At 44.2% G+C, this 24389-nt stretch overlaps 1 protein-coding gene across 8 annotated transcripts in view; it reads right to left on the bottom strand.

The window, feature by feature from the left end:
* The window catches only part of LOC133971971 (sodium bicarbonate cotransporter 3-like), a 34255-nt gene extending 15556 nt beyond the window's left edge, over window positions 1–18699 (bottom strand). For 5 of the 8 annotated variants that reach the window (XM_062409116.1, XM_062409114.1, XM_062409119.1 and 2 more), the window contains exons 1-7: window positions 18554–18699; window positions 7575–7656; window positions 5593–5742; window positions 4346–4487; window positions 3787–3947; window positions 3459–3647; window positions 2097–2480 (exon numbers count right to left, since the gene is read on the bottom strand). In XM_062409116.1, the coding sequence (XP_062265100.1) occupies window positions 2097–2480; window positions 3459–3647; window positions 3787–3947; window positions 4346–4487; window positions 5593–5742; window positions 7575–7656; window positions 18554–18595 (1150 nt within the window). In that variant the 5' untranslated portion in view covers window positions 18596–18699. Of the gene's footprint in view, window positions 1–2096; window positions 2481–3458; window positions 3648–3786; window positions 3948–4345; window positions 4488–5592; window positions 5743–7574; window positions 7657–13732; window positions 13915–18553 lie in introns of those variants that run through there. The other 3 variants (XM_062409120.1, XM_062409121.1, XM_062409115.1) reach the window with 2 other exon arrangements.
* Window positions 18700–24389: the final 5690 nt, after the last annotated feature.

Genomic DNA, 24389 nt, shown 5'->3' with positions numbered 1-24389 from the left:
AACGGGAAAACAAGAGAGTCAACCCAATAACAACTTAGGAGAATAAATGTGGGGCTGGTTGCACTGGGACCATTCATTCTCATTTTATAAAGTATATCTGTCTAGTAGCTGCAGGGATGTGTTTAGTCAGAGAGCTTGATCTACTGCTGGTAATCTACAGCTCTTCATTTAGTAATCAGTTCTCCATTATTCTGATTAGATCTGTTTCACACAGGACTTCAGTCTATGTGTTCACTGCCTGATTATGTACAAATAAGCCATAGACAACTCAGTCCTATTCACGTGCACGTCAAATAACTTTTAAGAAGATCTACAGCATGTCGCTGCACAGCCGTCTATTTGGAACCTGTAAGCCAGCTATTTTTGGCATCCAGGCAAATTCCTCTCCGTGACACATTTTCCTGTCAAACACTTTATCCCTGTTGAACAAATGCTAGTTACCGGTGCTGTACAACAGATCAATTTGTACGACTTACATAGCAAATTATTAAACTGTGACGATGAAGGATTACCCCCCCCCCCCCTTGAATAACCCACACGCTGATGTCAGATGCGTACCTCTTGGGAAACACTGTGTATTTTCCTAGAAGGGGTACAATTACAGAAGCTCGTCAGCTATAATAAGACCGCCCCAACCTTTCAGATTCAACTCCTGCCAAGTGATCACTGCTTTTAATGACCCACACTTGGAAATGGAGCCATTCCCAGAGCGGAGCAAACAGACGGCACAAGCACACGCACACAGTCTAATTATAAACTGACATGGCTTGGTTTGGGAAGAACAAAAAGTCACTGTGGTTGCCCCTGTGATAGCAGCAATACCCCCCCCATCCCCCGGTCTCGGGTTGCTGGCACACGATGCCGTCGCAGCATTCGGGTAAAAGAATGTTTGTTCAGGAATTGATGAAGAAAAAGAGCAGGGGAGCCAAATGATCCGATGGGAAAAGAACAAGTTGCATGAGTGTTGTATTTGTGTGTACTTGAAATGAGACAGGCACCCGAGGATGAAAATGAAAGGATGTTTTAGATCGGTCTATAAACATCATTACAAAAGCTTAATGACTTCACAGTTAGGGGTGTTATGAGCAGCTATCTGAAGCAATTAAATGCCCAATCCAATTATCTTTATAATAAAGTGGGCCTTGTTGTTTGCAATCTACCAAAAAGGCCCCAATGAACACAACTTGATGCTGTGAGTGTACAGCAGACCAGCATTAAAAACAAACAGCACCCAGTCGTTCAAATTACTCATAATCTACAGTGAGAGAGAATCTCAACAAGTAAAACCAGAGGAGCTCTGCATTAAAAGAATGAACCTCCTGGAGTTTAAGCAAAATGTGGAAATTCAAGACTATTTTAATGATATAACTGAAAGTTCTAAACTCCCTGGGGCAAGTTCATCAACGGTGTGTATCCAAATCCACTCTACTTTAAAAAGGTAGAAAAGGGGTCACGTTTCCTTGTGAATGCTTCAAAACTGTTGTACATTGTCCTTTAATAATTCACCACTTTGTTTTGTCCCTCACTTAAGATTTAAATGCCTCAGAATGTCAAGTGGCATAAAGGAACAATGTGATCAACTGTTTTCCTCCCAACAGATCCTACATGAAATAACCTGAATGAGAAGCTTAACATAGTTGAGTAAAACATCCCAGGACGAATGATGAAGTGTACGACAGACACACCAGCATATTTCGAAGGCGACCATGCAATCACAATGAAGGGGGCAGGGAACAGGGACAGGGCCCAGCAAGGCAAAGATGCTGAGGAATGTCTTATATGTGGGGAGACCGATTTTGAATGGCAAAGGGAGCTATAAGGAGTTACAGGAAAGCAAGAGCGACAGTGGAATAGACAGACACAGAGAAGGAAGAGAAGCAAGAATCAGGAGGCGGAGGAGGAGAGAGGTGTTAACAACATCGTGGGTAATAAACAGTGGGGAGAGCGTCTTAGCAACTGAGCCTTGCTGTGGGTTATTGATGAGATGGCCGCATGGTTGGAGCAATACAAGTTAACGGGGAGCAGAGCTTTCATGCTAGTGCTAGTGTTCTCTGTTCAAGCCGTGACTCACACTGGCAGGCTACACAGATATTTGCCTTCTAAGGGCAGCATCTCCAGGCCCTGGGATGCCGAGGATGCTCGTCGGCTGAGCCGTGGCGATGCCGCCTTGTCTTCTGTAGAGTTCGGTGGGTCGTCATCCTCTGGAGGCGATACCACCACCTCTGGGATGCCATGAGGGCCAGGGCCTGTGCCACGGGTGCATGGCGGGCTTTGGGAGGAGCGCCGGAAGAAAGAAGGGGTACTTTGTGGGGTGGTGAGGGGCGAGAGACCTGGGGTGGACCCGAAGTTGGAGTAAGAAGAGGGCAGGAGGTGGTTGAGCAGGACGGAGACTCGGGACTCTCGTCTCTGGGACAGGTTGGAGACAGAGGAGGATGCCCCTGTCTTGAAGAGAGAAAGACGGGAAGAGGACAGGCCCTCTCCTAACAGAGGAGACAATGGCAAAAGAAGGGAGAGGAGAGGGGAGAGAGAACAGGAGGGGAAAGAAGGAAAAGGAATAAGGGATGGAGCCGAGAAGAAAAACACATGAAGTAGGAACACATCACAGAAATGGTATCTGGTTGGGGACAGGGCCGGAAGGGGTGGGCAGCAAGAGCGTGGCAGAGCTGGAGAGATTTGTGCTTTGCAGAAACGTGAGCAGAAAGCGAGGGTGAGAGCAGGGGACACTAAGGATGGGTTTGTGATGCATGTGGGAGGGTCTGCACCACTGTGTTACTCAACTCCAAACAAACCAATCGCGTGGCGTGACTGAACTGAGTCACAGATCTGAGCTCAGCTTGCATGCAGGAGGGGGTGACACAATGTCAGTGCACTGTAAGCAAACAAGTGCTCCACTGCAGACAGTCGTAAATCACGGTGCAGGTAACGCAACTTTCACACTCCGACTATCACCATCACCGACCATTAATGTAGAACCTTTCACAACTGCATTGCAGGTTTAATGACATGACAGTGGAAGCCCAGCGAGAACTACACACACACACACAGAAGTGGGGAATGTGATATTTCCTTTCATTCTTTAAACCTCCGGCCGGAGCCCAAGATCTTAAAATGCAGAACATACGTTACCACCACTGTGGCCATGCCCAATCAAAAACACACAATGCAGATTAAGCAATATTTCATGATCACCTTAGGTTATGAAAACACTCAGTGGTCAAATCCCAAAGCCAGGCCAGCAATACAGGTTAGCACGATCATTAGCACCCAGATTTCTCTTTCGCTAAGGGAACTGACCGCTTCAATACGGATCAATCTCCAGATTTTACTCACTTTTACCTTCCACCTTCTATGCTGGCATTGAGGGGATTTGAACAGGGAATTTTTAGTGACAGTTCTTGGGGGGGTGGTTTAAAAGAGTGTAGGAAAAAGAAATGCGAGTGCGTCAAAAGGAATCTCACCGTTTCTCTCAAGCAAGAGCGGGTCAGAGTGTTTTTTGCCTATGTCAGCGATGGAGCGCACCAGAGGGATGCGATTGCTGAGCTTCCTCTCGTTCTGGTGGTGGTGCTTCTTCAGCATGGCTTCTCGCACCTGGAAACGGAGCTCCTCCTTCAGCTGGCCCGACGCCACCATGCTGTCTATCAACATGTCTGAGTCGGACGAAGGCAGGACCACAAACACACACAAGAGAACATTCAAGTCATGAATGGGGCATTGAAAATGATATTATTAGACTAATGATTCATTCGAATTTTATTAATGCATGATAAATTCATCCATTAAATGTACCTGCGATATCCTCGATAGTGTTGGCTCTCATATCCAGCATGACAGTGCCGTTGAGTATACAGCTACGTAGCTCAAATAAGCTGTGTAGCGACAGTGTAGCCACGTAGGGCTTACTCCACCTCTCTCCACCATCCTCCACATCCTCCTCAAACTTCAGCCATCTGCAGAGAAACAGAATTTCTTCAATCTTCTGTTGATAGTTAACAATAAAGATGTGTAAACGTGTCTTGCATTATCTTTCAAGAACATGTCGTTCTGTCTCAACTTCCCCAGTTAAATGACAAATTCAAATCTCACTTTTCAGAGCACAAAACTGAGTGAGTCATCCTCTAAATCGGTCCCTTACTACACACACACACAAGTTTTATCAGGAACGGACAATTTCTGAAATACCAGCCAAGACAAGTCTACGACATAAAACTCAAAGTTCTTAATAAAACTAAAAAGCTCCCTGGTGAAGTGATGCTTGTGGGGAAAAAAGCAGAAGGAAAGTATTTCGGTATTACTGCACATTCGAAGAGATACAGTAAACAGAAGTACGAGAAGTTGTTTTACTGACCGGGCAGTCTCCTTCCATTCAGTGGCATTGTTTCCGTCTCTGAAGGAGAGCTCGTCCAGCTCAGTGAAGAGGTCATGGGGGACGTGCTCCAGGTCATCGTCCTCTGTACCCAAGATGAACTGGACCCTTTGGGAGGGAGTGTCTGGACACAGGGTGTGCAGAGGACAAAGATCAGATTTATATTGTTTACAGTGATAACAGCTTAATAAATCAAAGCATTAGGTGTTATTAAAAGGTATCCTGAGGAGACCTGGGTGAAATAACACACAGGCCAAGGTTTAAGGCTATTTCACAGTTACATTTTGCTTCAATGAGTTCAGAAATGCAGCAAAGTGCCAGGAAATGCAACATAGAAGAAGTTAAACTAGTACAAATGGTTGCAAATGACACTGTTCAAAATTGTTTCTGAGGGAGGAAGTGTCTTTTTTTTAGTTGGCTTAAATACACACAATGCTTTTAGCTGGGAATTCGGTAAATGTAAACACATTTTGATGGCTGAATGAATTAGAGAGGATATATCGGGACATCTGGAACCAGAGAGTAAACGGAAATGGATATGACATATTACAATAAAATGCCACTGGGAGACAGAAATGGAAATGATTGGAAGATATAAGTGTGCGTGTCTCTGCTAAATTTGGGCTTTGTGATAATATTTTGGCACAGGCATTAGGAACTGTGTGGGTGAAAAATACAGTCAGTTATGATAAGGATAACTGTCGTTATCATTCATGGCATCGTTTGGGTACCAATGAGTCCTGCAGCTGATTCAGCAACTTCTCACAGAAACACGTGCACACGTCCCTGAAAATGTCAGTCTTCAATCAGTGTCACAGGCTGGTTTCCTGTGGCCGTCAATGCCTTTTAGAGCTGAATGTTTTATTCACGACTGTTGGAAAGCAAAGAAACGCTACGTTTACTAAGATGGGACTTAGTAAGGTGCCCAAAGTTTGCTGCAGGGTCTGTATTTACTTATAATTTAAAACTAGAGAATTGAGAATTGTTTTATCACTTCAAAGTCTTGTAAAATAAAAGCACAAGATAACCCCCAACCTATACAAAGATATTAAAAGTATAAAGAGTCTGACATACAGGTCTATCTAATCTGGACTGCAAGGGTTTGTGTTATTTATCTGAGACGAGTCCAGAGTCCTGAACAAAAGACGGTAGAACTGAAGAAGTGTTTCTTGAGTTAAACAGTCTAGGGGATTTCCACTGTATGCTTGGGGTTAAAAACAGTGCCTAACCATAAGATGGGGATTCCCGGCCATCTTCCTTCCCCTCGTCAGCGTCTCTCTCTCTTTTCTTCCGGTGGTGTCTGTGTCCTCGGTGACGATGCCTCCGCTTGGACTCTCTTCCAAGAGGAACGTGGACACCTACGTACACGGCTCTGTGGCCTGGAAGACAAGAAAGACACAACTCAGGCGGCTTTCCTTCTAGACCAGCTTTCACACAACCAGAAAAATGAAAAAGGAGGAGAAAAATAAAAGCAGGAACAGTACTTTGCAAGAAAATTAAGAGGTAGAATAGCATAGAAGGTATACAGTTAAAAAATTATTAACAATAGGATATCAATTGTATTTTAAATGCAATAGATACACTTATGAAATACAACTTTTTGAAAAAGTTATCAAAGTTCCAGGGATAAACTTTAACAATTACGGTAAAATAAACTCCCTATCATTTGAGATAAATTACAAAAAACTCATTTTGAGTGCTCTTGAATATCTCCTCGAAGGAAACCAGAGAACAGCATTTAACTTTTTCACCCATCCGATTTCCTCCAAATGTTTAATCTACTTCCCTTCATCGCTCCCTCACAGGAACAGAGTTTTCTGAGATGCAAACGCCCTATTTTTGTTCTACATAACGCTGCCAATAGTCATTTTTCACAGATGATTTTTTTCACCCTATGATTTGAGAGGAAGCCCAGGAGGACTGAAACCAGGATGCGGCGCTCTGAGGAGGCAGTGAGAGACATGAGCTGCACAGATGAGGCAAAACAGAGTTTGAGAGGAGGAAAGAGGAAGAGGGGGGGATACAGGAGATGACAGAAGATGCAAGGAAGACAAGTGACGGTGTAGTTGGACGGAAAGCAAAGTTCTACATGGGTGTGACAAAGGGAAAGAATGCGATGAAAGGAGATATAATGGAGAGGAGTGAGGATGACATGAGTGGTGGATTTTTTTTATTCAAAATGTCAAGAAAGTGTAATATTTTACATATAATACACAAACTTAAAACAACTTAAAGAACATATATTGATTTAGTAAGTTAACACAAAGTATTAGTTTGAATAATTTCTGTTTCCTGCTTCAAAGCCGGGTTATTTGAGACTTTAATCTGATCAGCAACAAGTGAATGATTTGCATTGATTTTGCCTAGGGATGGGTATCGTTTGTTTGATACCGGTGCCTAAACTGTGCCTGAACCGATACTTAAAAAAAAGAAAGTACACAAAAAGACGCTTGGCGACATTTAAGAAAGGCTTTTTTATTGCCAAATATATTAACTGTTTAAAGTAGATTATAAATATAAATAAATACAAAACACACACACTCTGACTCGTGACTCTGACATTGGTGCCTGAGCCAATTGAAGACTGAGGGTCGCTTCCATCACACGGAGACCCGCGTATCTCCGCGGCTGGGGCTGTCGCAGGCAGGCTTTGGCCCGCCTTCGTCCCCTCAAAATGCAGACGCTTTTGTGAAACCTTTCTCTGTGTTGACTTCGTTCCTCCCGCCCCCAGCCTTCCCAAGCTGACCCAGAGCCGGTCGCGCTGCACCTCCACGGAGGAAATGCACCCGGCGGGGGCCAGCCAGCGCCGGGGAGAGGTCTGGTGAGGAGATCCTCCCTAACCTGCACGGAAGCCCTGACGCACGCGGGCAGAGTTTGTCCACCGGCAGACGCGCCCGAGTCATGCAGGGGCCCGACGGGAGGCGCCCCTTCCCGTGAAGGAAGGAATGGAAGTCTGAGGAGGCGGGAGCAGCGACGACCTCAGTATTCAATTGGCTCAGGCTCCGAAATGAAGCACCGAAATCTGCGTTGCATTTCGGTCCGGGTAGGTACCGGTTGTATTGGGACCGGTGCCATATTGGAACCGGTTCTTGGTACCCAACCCTAATTATGCCAACTAGCAATAGTTTCCCCTTGTTGTGGGCTTTCTTAGGGTCTTTCATTCCGATCCCTGAAAAAAGAACATAAAAACAAGAAAAGTCTTTAAACTTACTTTCCAAATCTTCCGTCTCATAGTTGGAGTGAGTGGTGAAGCTTGTCTTTCCATGGTCAACAATCGCCTCTTCGTCTAGACCCTGAGAATGACAATGAGAGACAGAAGAGGTCAATAGCTAGCATCACTTTAACAGAACACACTGATAATAAAAACAATATCTAAATCAAGCTTAGATCCAACTTTTAAAAACTCTACCTTTCAAAACCTAAATCACATATGTCTGGATCTGTCAGTAAGAGATGTAGTGACTGTGTGTAATATAACAATGTAAAGGAAATTTGCTTCGTCATGACTCATCATCAAGTCAAGTGGGAGAATCCAACTAGCCACAGACACAGGGACCACGGACAGCTCCATAGTCCGAGTGACAACCTTTCTCCAAATGCAACAGACATCACAATCAACAAGTGCTAATCTCTGTTTGTTTGTATTTGTATATTTACAACCAGATCAAATTACTCCATAGCTCTAGGGTTGGGCCCAGACGAGTAACAAACCAAACAAGCTGACAGGTTGGTTCAATTTGGCAGAAGATGTGATACCTGAATAAATGATCTACAACCTCAAGCGCTCGTAAAATGTGACATTGACTCGTGAAGGATTATCTATGAGCTGGTTTCCACAAACTAATTAGTCTGTACTGGAAACTATATCCAGTGTAAAGGTTCAGGCAACAAAGGTCGAGTTTCATGGCAACGTCGAGAGGTTTGCTATGCTCATTAAAAAAAAAGGTTATGACCTTTGTGGATATATTTTGCTTAGTATCAATGTTATGGAAACATCAAGAGAGAGAAAGACCCAATTAGATGAGACATAAATCCGTCAGGATGATGCCCGCCAGCAAAAGGTACACAGCATTACTAATATTCTTTATGAAATTATAACGCTCCAACACAATAATTACAATAGCCAAACACAAGTGTACACACCTAACCGTTTGTGCTGGACTCACACATATGCTAATACACCAGGTTAGCCAGCTGCCTCTGCCTCCTCTTTAGCATTATCATCATTTTTTCTAACCCTAAAAACTATTCTTAACAGCCCATTCAAAGTGGGTCAGAAAGTGAGGACTGTTCTCACTTTCCCAAAATGTTCCTCACAAAGATCTCTGTACAAGTACACACACATGGAAAACTGTAACCTTGAACTGTACATGCTTAACCTACACCTTTAACCTGAAGTAATCCAAATCTCTAATCTTTCAACTAAACCATCGACGGAAAAGAGCTTCCAGTTTGAAACACGCACTGGTTCTACCACACACACACACGCACACATAATCCAATCTCAAACGTGTGGTCCTTGTTATTAGTGGTGCCTGGACTCTCTGCCCTGAAGTGCTACGACATTTAGAAACACTGATTCCTATTACTGCTGTATACGCCAAGACGACGTCCCTGTGGGTCGACCACCAGAATACAGAAATTCGTACAGATGTTACTCCAGCAAGAACTGCAAAAGTAATGAGGGAAGCAGAATCCGTTCTCCAATCAAAACAATGCACTTCCTCACCCACTCCCTCCACCAATCACAACAGTGAGCCCCTACTGAGTCTGCATCTCTGAGTTTTTAAATATGTGACATTGAGTCTTTTTATCATGTCGTTTTAAAAATAAACATTTCTGCTCTTATTCTGCTTTGTGGACGAACACATTGAGGCAAGCATCTCCCCCGATTGGAGGATCCTTTAAATCAATTCGACCAATCACAGAGGGGCACTGCTGCTAAGCAGGAGAGAGCGGAAACAAAAGGTGATGATGTTCGCCACATGATGAAAGGATACATGATACGTGGCTAATATCAGGGCCTCTGGTTGTGTCTCAGGTTCGGCCACAACATGCCGTCACCTCCACTGACCACACTGAAGTGTCATTCTGATGGAAAGCACTTTCGTTTTGGCATTCTCCTCCTCTCCCTGTCTCATTAGTGACTCACAACTCTGAATAGGGCCTCAATGACATATAGATTTCCACACGTGCATTTGCATAATCATTCTCTCGTTAGAAGTAGGATGAAGGAAGCCATCTGGGATTGTGTTTGTGTGTGCACTTGTCTTTGCCTGTAGCCTGTGTGCGTGCCTGTGTGTGTGTACACGTTCTTCAGATGCTTGTGGATTTGCATGATAATGAGCAGGGTTGTTCTGTGACAGTGCCTTGATGAGGAGCAGGAATAATTCAGCTGCAGTGACGGAGAGGAGCGGTGAGAAATGAATCCGAACCAGTAGCTGGAGTTCTTCCTCCAGCAACAGACAGAGGGTGAGTATGTGGTGGGGGGGGGGTCATTTGTAGCCGAGAAGCAGAGGAAACTGTCAAGGAGTTCAGATCCAACACATTCTCGGCTGCAATTACGTCAGAGAGAGGAAATCAACACTGCTTTCAGACATGTACTGGACGTGAGAATGCTAATGTCCCAGCAGGCCCTTGTGTGAATACAGCAGGAACACGTCCAGAGAATCCACCACGAGTGAGTGGGGGCGCATCTGATATGGTTTTTCAAGCATGATGGATGCAAATACTGAAAAGACCCAAAGAGAATAGGAATATCTTAGGAGGAAAAAGGGGTAGTCACACGTGTAGAAGAAAAATATGTTAACTTGGAAGGATAACAAGACCCAGAGCACCACTTGAACTTCACACACTTTTCCTGTTGTTGTTAAATCCTCTGAATTGGACAATCTCCTGCAAACCCATTTTGCGACTCACTCCAAGAATCACATGAACCCATGTTCACGAGCAGGCCAGACAAAGCTGGTGTGAAACTACGGCTGATTTGTGAGTATCGACTTATTCCTAAGCTTCTTAAAATACCACTACACAAATCTGTGAATTCTGCTGTATAAACACATGTTTATATACAAACATCCAGTTTCATGTGGTCTGTATTTGCCGTTGTTGTGCCTGTTAGGGGACATATACACACACGTTTAACTCTGTCGTGCCCTCAACCCTGCATTGCTCGGTACAATTTAAGGACATTCAACCTGTCAAATAGTTCCCAAAATAAAAAAAAACTGACTGTCACTTGCAAAGTCCTCAGGCAAGGGAGGCAATCGGCCATTATACCCACAAAGCACAGCTGCGGCTGGACAGGGGCAGTGCCAGTTGGGGAGGGACTGAAGAGCAGAAGCTTAAAAAGAACCAAGACACCATACATCAATGGAGGGCTGTTGACAGACGGCAGATGTGTCTCTGGCTGCGTCTGGTTGACAGCCTGGATATTCTCAAGGGGCCGTTACAATATAGAGAAGAAAGATGCGTTAGAAAGAATGTGAAATGATTGAACCTCACCTCTGGTGTGAGGTTAGAATATCTAAAAGTTTTATCTAAAAATGTATGATCGTCCGTCACCAGTTGATTGACAGTCATGATCAAGTTCAGCACAGAATCATGTTCAAAACTGTGTATTGTAAAATATTGACAAAAACATTTGTGGTCTCTTGATTGTAGAATGTCTGCCATAGTCACGACTTAATTTTAATTATTTTGTGACGAGTCATTTCACAACTGAAGGTCAAAGTTAAACAACACTGAGTCTTTAATCTTATTTATATCTTCAGGTTCGAGGATGTCATCACTGACAGTGATAGGTCGCCAAACACTAAGATGTCTCACTCGGAGGTGGGTTTTTTCACAGCTATCTTTCACAATACAGAGGTGTACATGAACTTAATGTAGGCCCTTTATCAACTTAATATGTTAAAGCTGATCCAACGTACAACAAGCATAGACACTCTGCACCAGCTGCATGTTTTCTAAACAGTTTTGCAAATTAATATTAGCGACTGACCGTAGGTTGAGGATAAAAAAAGAAATACCTAAAACAACATCAGGTTGGTGTTGGTCGACTACAGTTTTCAAACAGTGGGAACTCTTACTTCAACATTTCACGCAGCTGGCTAGAACCGATGAAAAAGCATTTCCGTGGCCATTCATCTGAGAAAAAGCCTCGCTTAATAATAAATAAAGCGGCCAATAAAAACACACAGGCCTATTGTGCACTTTGCAGATAACATGAAAGGAAAAACACCATGAACACATCAATTCAAAACACAGAGTGTTCCACAATATACTTAAGTTTCCAGGCTGCATCTTGGAAAGGATAAAGGGCAAGAACAAGCGTTACTGTAAGTGTTTCTGCGTTTCAGGATTTTCTCTGCATGGTCTTTACAGCAGCTTAGATGGTAAAATCACAGTTGTGTCAGGTTTTATGCATGTGCAGGGATTTAGGGTTCACATGGACTTTTAAGAGTAAACACAAGGCTTACCATGGGCCCATTCCTCTAATCTAATGTGCTGAGGTCACACAGGAGACCTCTGTGTGACCTCGCTAATGAACTACAGAACACCTGAACTTTCAATTCCCCCCAAAAAACCTGTGGATGCTTGGAGAGTTGGTGTTCAATGAAAATAAGGGTCCACCCGAACACGGCATCCAATATGACATTGGTCAAGTTAAGAGTTTGTGGTCCTGTCTTGTATCTTCAGGGATAAGAAACGTTTTATTCTACAGAAAAGTATTTGTATTCATGTATTTATAGTTATTTACAATAAATAAATGAAGGTTACACTATAAAATATCAAGCCTCAATTACATTTCTACATAAGAGTTTCTGTTGACATCTTTTGAATCACTGCCATTTATAGAATATATACTGGTCTATATACTGGTATCAGAAATCATTTCCTCCCCGATGTTGGCATCAGCTGCCAAAAGTCTCCATCGGTCGTGCTCCATTTAAAATGAATTTGATAATTCACTGCGAAGAGGTTAGTGCGTATCACTTCTGTGTTTGTGTGGGAGTGCTTTGGCCACGCAGCAGTCACACACCTCCTCACTCGGCCCCCAACCAGCCGACAGGCCTGCTTCTCTCTGATCTCACTTCCTTGCCTGTCTTTGCTGGGAACTGTTCCAACAGAGACTGACGTAACTGAGGTGTTACATAGTGAGGGACCTGTCCCTTCACATTACTGAATATCTGTCTGTCTCACGTTGCCAAATTAATTTATTAAAGACACAGCACAGATGAGAACATAGACATTAATACACTGCCAATTATTGTTAAATTATTCTACTAGATTTAATTGAATTACATGAATATAAATTGAATTGTCTCAAAACAGAAGGATAAAAAGAAAGAATGTATGCTTCTGACATATAAGGTGCTGCACATATAAGGTGTGTGTAGTGTAAGCATTGGATGTTCTGGTCAAAGTCTTTTTTAGAAGGACACGGATATCCGCTGGTGCTCAGCAGGTGCTTGAAGACAGAGATAATTATATAATCTTATCAGCCAGTTCTATTTTGCTGACTTTTGCTTGCTGGCAATTCAATTACTTACATCCCCCGAGTCCCTGCATGTGAGCGAGGCAGTGAGAGGATTGTTTCCTGCGTCTCACGCCTCCTAACTCAAGATGTAGTTGGATGTTTGAGCATTAAACAACTGGGAAGATATTTCAGATATTACCAGCAAACACATCCCCGTCACAGGTTCCACTGGTTGTAATCAATATTCCCAACCACACGCTGAGACGCACGAACGTAAACACAAAGATGGAAACCGTGCCCTCTATCTGCCTCTCTGTATCTGTGTACCTGGTTTTAACAGTGCATTCGTCCTTGCTGCCTCCCCCCCGCCCCCCCCCCACCGCCTAGGCACATGTTGTTGTGTCGGGTGCTTTCAGCGAGACTGAAAAGGCAACAAGCATTTGGTTCAACTCCCCTTCAGTCAATAAAAGCTCGTTTGAATTCAGCTGCCTTGGCGGACCTGTTTTTCACCCTCCTGTCCCCGGCACTCAGCGTCTCTCTCTCCTCTTCTCCTCGTCCCGCTCCTTCAAGCAGCCATAACTGTCGCTGTCGGCTTCCTCTCATTCCTGCTCCTTGAGGCAATTCAAGAGTGGAGATGATATGCTCCCATTTCAGGAACGCACGTCCAATGAGGCAACAGCTTCTGACTCGTTCACCCCATCTCGTGTTTTTTCCTTTTTGGTCGAATGTAACGACCACCTGCCCCGTTCCATTAGCAGAGACCTCTACTCCACTCAACAGTAAATGATCACACCAGTAACAGAGCACACACACACAGACACTGGATCCCATTCAAGTGCACGCCACAACAGTTTGGAAAACAGGAACACAGAAACACACAGACGTACCGTGAGCGCAGCCTCCTCGTCACTCTGTTCGTCCATTTAGACTAAAACATCCGCAAAGCAACGGCAGACAGGACGTGAACCACTTCCTTCTTTCCGATTGTTATTTCTCTTGTTAAAAAACGTGTGCGTGAGCTGAGCGCTAACAGAGATGCTGTCGCACTCGTCTGTTACCTCTTCCTCGGCTCGTCTCTTTATACAGAGAGAGAGGGAGAGAGGGGGGAGCGAGCCGCTTCAGAACACACAGCGCTCTGCTCGTCCCTGTCAGCCCGCTCTTTGCTCGGCAGCCAATCCCACCATGCCAACATGAATATTTTATTCACCCAGCCAAGAGCTTAAAAACACACATATACACAGCACCACACGGGAGGACAGACGTACATATTTGGAGGACACACAAGTGCTCGCCCGCCGAGGTATTCAGGTCACAAACGTGGAGCCGCCCCTCAGCACAGATAAATAGAAACAAGCACACGTGTGGGCCCGGCATTCCTCGGAGGGTGCAATGAACAGAAGAAGGACAGAGTGCCGTTTATTAATGAAGAATCCAAGTGACTTTCACTTTGACATTCACAACTGTTACCATATTCTCCAGGTTGGACACGTCTCTCAACAAGCTGCAATTACTGGGGTTCATTTGTTGCCTCTCAACAACAAGAGGTGTCACATGAGTAGGGCAAAACGAACATGTATCTGAAACCTAAGAGTCAATTTTTTAATTCAGGGAAACACTGGGGACCCATAGGTCCAGCTCCAAATAGACTGACCACAAAGGAAAAGGTCAAACCAAACCTAAAATGAAGGTACTTCTCGTAATGAGGAATAGAAAACGAGCTAAATAAATTGAGTGGTCAGACAGACAATACTATGAGAACCATATCAGACTGAACTAAAAGTGAAACCATGTGCCGGCCAGGGTGGGAAACCTTTCTCCTATCAAGGGCCACTTTCAATTTTTAAACATCCTTAAAGACTTTATATCAAAATAATCTATGGCTAGAACTGCTTCTCACTGGGAAGATAACTTTGACTTTGTCTGGTGTACGCAGCTCCCTGCTGAGTAACTATTACATCTAAGAAGTTAACAGCAGTCCCCCTGTCCCCATGCTAATGAATGGTTGTTAACTAGCAAAGTGGAAGGCAAAACAGATGTCATGTTGAAAACCAGCTCAGTTTGCCAGTACTTTCCATCTAGAAAAGGAAAATAAGCTTATAAGTAGGCCAGGGCTGTACCAGTCTAAGGATTCTGTCAGTCAAACTAGATTTCTCAATACAGATGATCTATGATTTATGTTCGGAGACCATTCAAGTAATGGTTTATTGAACAGCCAGATAAGCCATTATTATCAGGGTGCTAGCAAAGTTCACATGAGTTGCATCACATGAGTTGCAATATTTTGTGTCGACACCAGATATCAAACAAAAGCCAGAGACTGTATTATATTAAGTTGCTTTCTCCGACTCACTCCGAGCCAGCAGCTGCCAGACGTCTCCACCAAGCAGACAGGTTAACTTGGAAGGATTGATTTCACTCAAGGAATGAAAGCAAGGAGCACTCGCCCCAGACACTGACTGATTAAAAAAAACTCTACCCCTAAGGCTGTGTAAGGATAAAGTATAAAACCACTCGACTGGAAGAATGCATGATGACAATCAGCACAGGCATGTGGACATTAACCTGCAAGGAAAGAATGCTGCAGATGCTAGCAGCGCTAATCTTGACCAATCAATATGGTATAGTCTACACTGTGGATCTTTTTGAACTGTGCTCAACTCTTTTCTGTTTTGTAATTGTTTTCTGATTTTCAGACTCGTCCACTTAAATTTCTGTTCAATCGACATTGAAATCTGCTTTTAGGAACATCTTTTTTTACTTCCTATAAAAAAAAAACACTTGTGGCCTATTGTACTTTTTTAATCGCGTCACACTTCCTAAAAGTACATTTAATTCCTACAGAAAGTAACAATCGGGCTCTGTGCTGTGTGAACCAATTAGCCTATGGCTGGGTACTGTAGAAATTAATTACTTTTATCGTATTATAATAATTGTAAAGGTGAAGAGATCAGAGCACCGTCAGACTGGCACAGAGGCTCATTCTGTGTAATTACCCAGTCAAAGCAGTGCCACACGGTAATGAAGTAAAGTTCATAAAACACCCACTTACTCTGGCAGCAAGGGGCTTAGCCAATAATAGTCCAGGTCAAAGGGGCCAACAGGACTCAAACACTTTCAGTAGTGGGACAGCAGGAAGCACTATTGTCCTCCTGGAGAGTCGGCAAATATGATTAGAGTTCATAAACGGTAGTCCCAGGATAGTAGAAATTGATAAAGAGAGATTATGGTATCAGCGACAGAAAGTGTGAATGTATTCAAGAAAATATGACACATGGACCAAACGCAACAACAGGAAGCTGTGGTCTACTAGAAAACAATTCAGTGTTGTTTTTGAATAAAAGACACAAACATTTTCTTCGCAGAACAGGTTTAACCTATGTAAAAATTAAATCAACACTTAAACTAACACACGTCAGTTAAATGTAAAGTCAAAACCCCGCAAGGAGATCTCTCAAAGTCCTGTGTCTTAAATAAACAGCACTGTTGCACTTTCAAAAAGGGACAGTTATACACAAGTGACAAAACCACTGGTCGACCAGCAAGCCGGAAAAATATCAACCGTTGCTTTTTTAACATCAGAATCCTGTTTAATAAAAAACTCAATGTTCCACTCAAAGCTTAGGCTGACGTTGTGCATTCTGATGGATAAAGAATTAATAAGCACAGAGACTTAATCAGGCATTAGGCAGTTTCCCTTCTGCCTGGAGGGTCCTGCGTCACACTGACTTCAAGGCTCGGGGGACGAGGTGGGCAGCCACCCAGCGGCTCCTTTTCATTGAACAGCGTGGGGTCGAGTTTCCTCTGACATATGCACATGGAGCAGGCACACACATAGAGCACATACCTAGGCGCACAAACACAGTAGTAGACAACCCTACACCAGCATTGATGTCAGACAAGTCGCCTGCCTTTTTTAAACTTAGCTCAGCCACCAGTTTCTTTTTTGGGCGCTTACACACGGCCGAGTGTTTGATGCTCATCATCATGTAAAGTTACACCCAGACCCAGCAGGCAGGAAGTGGGTCTAACTGGAAACATCTCATACACCAGAGTCTGCTGGGTGTAACTGCACCTCGTGGCTCCTACATTGAGCAGTGTGCTTTCTCTTTCAGCTCAGTGGAGGTTCACCCCAAAGTGTGAGCTGAGGTAACCTTGCACGTGTTGTGTAGATGGTCCTGCTACTGTGTGTGAGAGAGACAGCAGGAGAGGATGGGAGACGTCTCAGAATGGTAGACGATAGGGTGGTTTAGATGTTTGGTTTCGGCATAGATGTGAAAATGTGCATTGTAATAAAGATCCAACTCTTGAGTGATCTCTGGTAGCACCTTTGATAAGAGGGTGTTAACTTTCTTTTAAAGATATATATATATATGTGATGGCGGTGAGACATCGATTCCACCCAAGCATTTGACCCAAAAATGTTGCATTACAGTGAAAGGAAGCAGTTTATGGAACAATCTCAACAAAGAAGCCAAAGAATTGATCATTATACAAATAAACAAACTATTAAAGACGGTATGTTGAGAAAAAACAATGAAATGTGTTAAGTTTTGTTCTTCGTTTTGTCGTTTAGTTTAACTCGTATTGTGAGTTCCTTTTGAATGGTATGAAATGCAATGCAACTTAACAAAGAGAGGGACGTGAGGAGCTGTGTTTGCGTGCATTGGGATTTGATTGAATTATATGCTTCCTTAATTGATGTCTCGTGAAAGAGGAGCAGATCCTAAACGATTCTTCTTCTTTCTGATCCTTTTCATTTTAAGATTTTAGATTTTTTCCCTTTGCTTTGGAAATTGTTTTGTTTGGTCGATGAATGAAATTAACGGTGCAAGACGATTTGAAACACAAGGTGGCGTTATGAGCCACGTTCAACACACAAATTGATTATGTTTATGAAACTCTGAACTATATTAAAACTAGAATTCAAGTATGAAAAGCTCAGAAGCACGTGAACTCGTGCAGCACGTCTCTAATGTGCGTGTCTCCTCTGCTGCTTTCACAGTCAAATCAGCAGCTTTCTCCTGACTCGGAAATGTCACACATGAAAGAGTATATACTACTCTGGCAGCATTTGGTTTGGAAATGAGACTTTTTGTTTGTTTTTAATTAAAACCATTTTCTCCCAGTTAAACCTGTGTGAAGATCGCATCAATGTGAGCAGCTGGGAAAACCCCACTGGAGCCAACTAGGCTAAACCCATGTGTAACGGTCGCGTTGATCAAGAGCAGATATTACAAAGCGCTCGGAGCCACCGGCGCGACACTGAACTCGTGTTTAAACTACTTGTGTGTGTGTTTCAGTCCCGGGACCAACACCGCGGGGGACACTCGGTTCATTTAACCTCCGTTAATAAGGTTTAAAAGTTCGGGAGACAGGCTCGCGAGCGGCTAATGCCTCCACCACTTACTTCCTCGAACACGAACCGAGCTACCGAGCCACGTAGCGAACACACCGTTTGAATGAACCCACCACCCCCCTTGGTCGACTTCCCCACAAGAGACCCCCGGGCACAACTTTGTGTCCCTGCCACGTGTCAGGGGGAGAAAGCCGGCTAACAATAGTAGCCGCCGGATGGTGCCAAACCCGGGGCTCTGCCTCCCCGGCATCCCCTCGCACCCCAGCGGCGGCTCGGGGCAAAACCCGGGACAAAGAGCCGTGCTAATGTGACGGTGAAGCGGCGGGCTGCACCGCGCTGGGCGGGGACTTACTGATCTCAGGAGGGGCCTCATCTGATCCGAGGGTTCGTCCATTTCACCTGGCGCCGCTCCTCTTCCTGCCGCTGTCTTTTCTCCGTCTCCACCGGTGGATGAGCGTGTGTGAGCCCGGGGGCCGGTGACACTTCTCCGGGCTGAGGCGACTGGCTGGTTCCCGGCGCTGAGGACACGCCTCCACAGAGACTGACAGTGAGGGAGGGCCAATTGGCTTTCAGCGCCCGGCGTAGTCAGCTAATCAAATGAGACTACGTACTGATGGAGGCGGGACATGTGGCTCCTTCGCCTCAAAGTCCGAGCGGGTCTTTTGTGTTGTGATTTTCTTTAAAGAAACATTTCAGATAATATGAGGAATATTTATTATTATTCAGTTTATTAATATAACTTAACTGTCCAATATTCAGTCAGTGCACTACAATGGTTCATGTGGAATACATTCACTGTTCATTTTCTCACACTGCACATAGTCTCTTCTTTTTACACTGTATATATATAATTTTTCTATAATTTTGACATTTACTTATACTTAAGTATTATTATCCTAACACATAAGTCTTTCATGTTACTTATTTTTACTTACTGATGACTATTATTGACTCTTGCTGCTGTAATACAAGTTGGGATCAATAGCCTGTAAATCCGTGTGTAAGACAAAGAGTCTTATCTTATTAACACAGAGGTAATTCAGTTTGTTTTTAAAGCGATAGAGGACTCATAATACTGCACATCAGACGCATTGACAAACATTGAACAGCATAGACAATATTATTTATTCTCCACATTCTCTCATTTGTAAGGAACAGGCATTTATACAAGTATATCTGCAATTTATCTACTCATTGTCTTTAAAGTGAAAATACTTTAGAGAAACAAAAAGTACTTTGTATGAAGATGTTCATGAGGTTATTTACTTATTAATATATTTAATTTGGAAATTACATTAGAGAAGATTTTACAATGCATTTCCTGTGTATGTAAGTATGGCTAAGCCTATACACTATATAATTCGAAGTGAATATAAGCTTCCTAACTTTTTGGACTGACATAAAGATGCCTGAACGTCTTCGTTGTGTCCATCAGAAAACATGGACATCGGTAGAGGCTATTTCAGACGTAAAACACTGACTGAAACTTTGGTCTTGAAGTAGGAAACCAATAATCATCACTATTCTCAGCAATGATATATTATCAACCACATTAAGATAAAAGTTAGACACAATATTTGCACAAAACCTGATATTAAATCAATCACACTTTTGACACGCGTCCCCTTCTGTTCTGCCTCAGGAACTGGAACAAACCATGATGACTTTTTTTTATCGAGCTGTTATTGAGTCTGTGTTTCCCTTTCCTCTGGTGTCACGGTGTGGTTCTCTCTCTCTCTCTAAAGGACAGAAACAGCCTGCCCCAGATAGTTAAATGGTCCAGTCGGCTGATTGGTGGGTCACAGCTGAGCCTAGAGTCCCTGTATAGAACAGCAGATAATCAGCTCCATCTCTAGTTATGACTCTCATCCCTTGTCCAGTGACTTTCAGCCTCACCCGTCTGGTCGGAGGCTTAAAGTCCTGAGGTGTAGAACAAAGCGCTACAGGATAAGATTTGTTCCACGTGCAATTGTTTATGTAAAGAGTCCTGGCAACCTTCAGTTTATGGAAAGTCTGTTCATTGGCCTTATATCTCCTGTTTTTGTTTTGCAGAGTCCAGACTATAGTTCATCCCTTGAAGTGACGCAGTCCTCTATTGTTACTTCTCTATAAATCTACCAACAGACACTAATAAAATCCCCTGAACCTGAACCTTCCATAAAACCATCTCTCCTTTATATAACCTTATATGTATTCAAATCAATGCGACGACCACTGTGCAATGTTCAATGTACACCAGCAGATGGCAATGCTGTACTAACCAATTCTCTCCACTCGTGGAAGTTGGCTTTGAGAAACCAACACGCTGTAATTAATTCACCTTTTAGAGGCCATTCCGTATCTGTTATACCTGGTTACATGTAAATATCAACGTTAAATCACCTGTAAATGGCCTTTAATATATAGTGGATGGAACAAAGCTTAAGTTGGAACATTAAAGAATAATATCAGCCTTAGCAATTGAGGATAACCTCTGTTCCCTAGACGTTTGTGGACAATAGAAAGCTAACTGCTGCCACAGTTTCAGACATCACCCTCCGTCATGTGAATTCATGCATCATCAAATGTCCTAAACTTAGATTAAGATTAAGATTAAGATGCATTTATTAGTCCCAAACACATACACAGACATGCAAAGGCACACTCATGCAGGTAGGGAAATTATATCTCTGCGTTTGACCCATCTGGTTCAGGACACACAGAGCAGTGAGCGACCATGTACGTCAAACCAGAGATGAACCAGAGACCTTCTCTGCCCACAGTCCAAGTTTCTGCCACTAGACCACTGCCTCTGCAGCAGAAAACATTACAGTCAGATCAGAAAGGTGCAAACGGCAGAAGAAGTCGGTTTCTTGCAGAGGTGTGCCTTCCTTTAAATAGAGCCTGTTCCTCACCCGCCCTAGCAACCTCAGGCATAATCACACGGCGGCTCAGAAATAGAACTGCGAGGTGGGAGATCAAACTATCACCTCTTAATTGTACCCCGAGTCTTAAAGATGCTGAGAGCCCATTAGCGCACAAAAACGTGTGCCGTGCATCGCTCTGAAAACATGCATCCACATAATGCAGCTGGGAGATGAGTCAGAAGTTAGACAAGTGGAAGAAGCACCACACTGGCAACCGCCTGTGCTGGGATCACATGAAGAGACTCAAAGGTGTGGTGGTGGTGATGAGGGGAAAAAGTTTTCTCTTCCGAAGCTTCATAGAGGGAGATAGGTGTCGGAGTAATTGCACTAAACTTGCTGTGGTAGGATGACTTGTCTCTTAGTGCCAAATGTTGATACCAAGTTAAAAAAACAGATATTCTATAGCCATGCTAAAAGCGACAAATTGGAGAGTTTAACATGTTAGACACAAGCCACTAAATGAATATTGACTTTGTGGGCTTTGGTCCCAGAAGCCATCCAAGTTAAGAGTTCCCTTTTCCCAGAAGATCTAGTGGATGTTGTTTTTTCTCCAGCGGCGAGGCCTTCTCACGGCGCCAGGAGAGAACGAGGAGAATGTGAAATTCCCAAATCTGTTGCGGCGCTCCCTCAAAGTGCCAATGCATTGATTTTGACCACAGATCTCTTCCACCTGGCTGCCCCTGCTTGCCCTACCCCAAACATCGCTCTCCAGACCGGGGTCTTGCGGGAGCCTTAGTGCCCCTGAATCCTGTTCAACTCCTCTGGGACGCTCCGAGGAGGAGGGGGTGGAGAGGCCAGTGACCAGCATGGTGTACCCAAATCGACGCAGGGGTGGGTAGATGGCGGGAGGGGGAAGCGGTGGTCAGAAGGGGTAAGTAGGAATGGGGGGAGGAAGAGGGAGGGGTCCGGGCCTGTTGAGGTACGACCCGCTGCCCTCCAGAGGGAACACGGGGGTTTGAAATCAATGTGCTGTTAAGTGCAGCTTAGCCGCGGGATACTCTCTTCAGTGTTATCCATGCACCAGTGAGTCCGGGCCCTTGGCTGCACGCCGCACACACCATCCGGGGAGGGGGGGGGGGGGGGGCCAGCACGAGGCCCCCTTCCCCTTCCGCGCCTCTGGATCCTCTCACCTCGGTGCTCGATGCCAACACTCAACGCCCTTCTCCAAACCGTTGTGGCCCTGCTAACTTGAGACTCATCTCACACCGGGGTCCTGCTCCGGCAGACCCGTGAGCATGACACCCGTCTGCTGCAGTCCGGCCCGACCCCGGCTCAGTGCTGACGGACCGCTTCCACAGGAGGCTAAATAAAGCTTTATGCAGCGTAAACACCCCGGGGTGAGCTAAAAGCAGCGACCTCGTCAGCACCATTAGGACTGTCAATGCCTGACCTCCACTTATTAATGCAAAATACATATGCTCGAGATCCGCACAACAGATTATCCCACGAGGTGTGTCAGTGCCAGAAGGTACATGTGTTACTGTGTTGGACTAAATGGTGAGGTATGGTAACTTGTGCGTGAGGATTAAGAATGTCTATGTCGGACTTATTGAAATCGATTTGTCGTTAACCTCAAGCGAAACTGAAATCCTCTTCAAAATAAAAGCGAATGGCTTGATCACGAGCGAATGCATCCCAAAACAGCCGAGTGGCCGTGTGAGACTAGCGCAGTCCCAGAGGAAGACTTTATATATCAACCCATCTGAAAAGGGGACATACAGTGGGAAGAGGAAACGTGATCACCACTGTCTCCCTTTTTTTCTCCTTCTTTTTTGAAAGAGAAGTCTTAAAGAATCCTGACCCAGACACACATCTGCCTGTGGCTGCATTTAGCCAGTGAGAGCAGTAACAGTGTGTGACTGAAGGTGAGGAAACAGCCTCAGGCCTTCATCTGTGTTTGGATGTCAGCCCTCCTTGAGTACAATGTCTCCGTAGCCTCCTCGGCCTCTCCTACATGAAATCTCTACATGGTCGCCAATGATCGGCCTGGGGGAAGGGCACAGACACACGACAAGGAGGAGGAAGAGAGTTTTTTACTAATTTACTCTAAACTGTATAAAACCACTTGTTGGTCGTTGTAGACGTTATTACAGAACTGCACAGCAGCCGGTTTTTCAGGTCTCATCCCAATGCGCATATCTCCCGTAAGTAAACATGCTCTGAATTTGTGGAAGCATGCTGTAGAGGTGTCTATTGATTGCTGTACTTCTTGCATGAATGCTTGAGAAAGACACAATCTATCGACTTGTTGCTAGATTTTTTTTTTTTTTTCAGGGGGTTGCTCAGGAATCATCTGTCACAAAGGCGTGGAGCATCCATCAAACACGTGATGGGAGAGTGTTGGAGACTGAGGACGTGGGCAGTTTGAAAACAAGGGAAATGTCGGTGAATGTAAAACATGATGTTGTACACGTTACTGCACGAAGAGGAGATTTCATTCCAGTCAAGGGATGATTACATGCATGTGAGAGGAATTTTACACAACTGCCTTCTTCCTACATGATGCGTTTGTTGGAGGTTAAACTGCAGCACTGCATGGAAGACGTGAAATAAGTATAATCTATACAAATGGTCCAATAAATTCAAAAAATTGAGAATAATCAAAAAGTTATATAAAGGATTCTGACTGAGAGACATGCAATGGTTGTCGCAACTGCTTTTTCTACTTGGGAGGTTTTCAATCAGATACATTTAGGGAACTGATATCTATGTGTGTGTGTGCAATTTGGTTTAAGGGGACTGTCGGGCCTTGGCAGAGGTAGGCGCTCCTCTGAGTGCCACTCTAGCAGTATTGCGTGGAAGGTAATTACTACAAATACTCCCACTAATCCAAAATGCCAATATTTGTTGGCATGGGAAGACTCAAAAGTTATTTAGGAGATTCTGGATTGTAGCAACTATTAGTTCCACTTCACAGAAACGGGTTTTGTGTGTGTACAAAATTCAAACTGGTTTTCTCCTCCGATCTTTCAGAAGATCAGTTATCATCAAATCTCTGCATCTCTAATGTGTGTAGCCGCTGTGGTCGTCCAACATCCACTCCTAATCTCAGCACACACGCACACACACACTCCACCTCTCCAGCACCGCGGAGCAGAGGTCAACACAACAGACGAGGATGAAAACATCATCACAGGCCCTGAAATACGATTCGCTGACACGCGCAAGTGCAAACATTTTGATTCTCCCAGCTCGAATCCCCCCGAGGAGCCTTTTTTTTTTCTTACAGCGTTTCCTGAGAGGCCGGGGCAATCAAGCACTCTACCTTGTTAGGAGGTGTTA

This window comes from Platichthys flesus, chromosome 17 (genome assembly GCF_949316205.1).
Source record: "Platichthys flesus chromosome 17, fPlaFle2.1, whole genome shotgun sequence".
NCBI classification, from domain to species: domain Eukaryota; kingdom Metazoa; phylum Chordata; class Actinopteri; order Pleuronectiformes; family Pleuronectidae; genus Platichthys; species Platichthys flesus.
The sequence above is the reverse complement of the archived record's forward strand: the minus strand, read 5'-3'. Positions and strand labels throughout refer to the sequence as shown.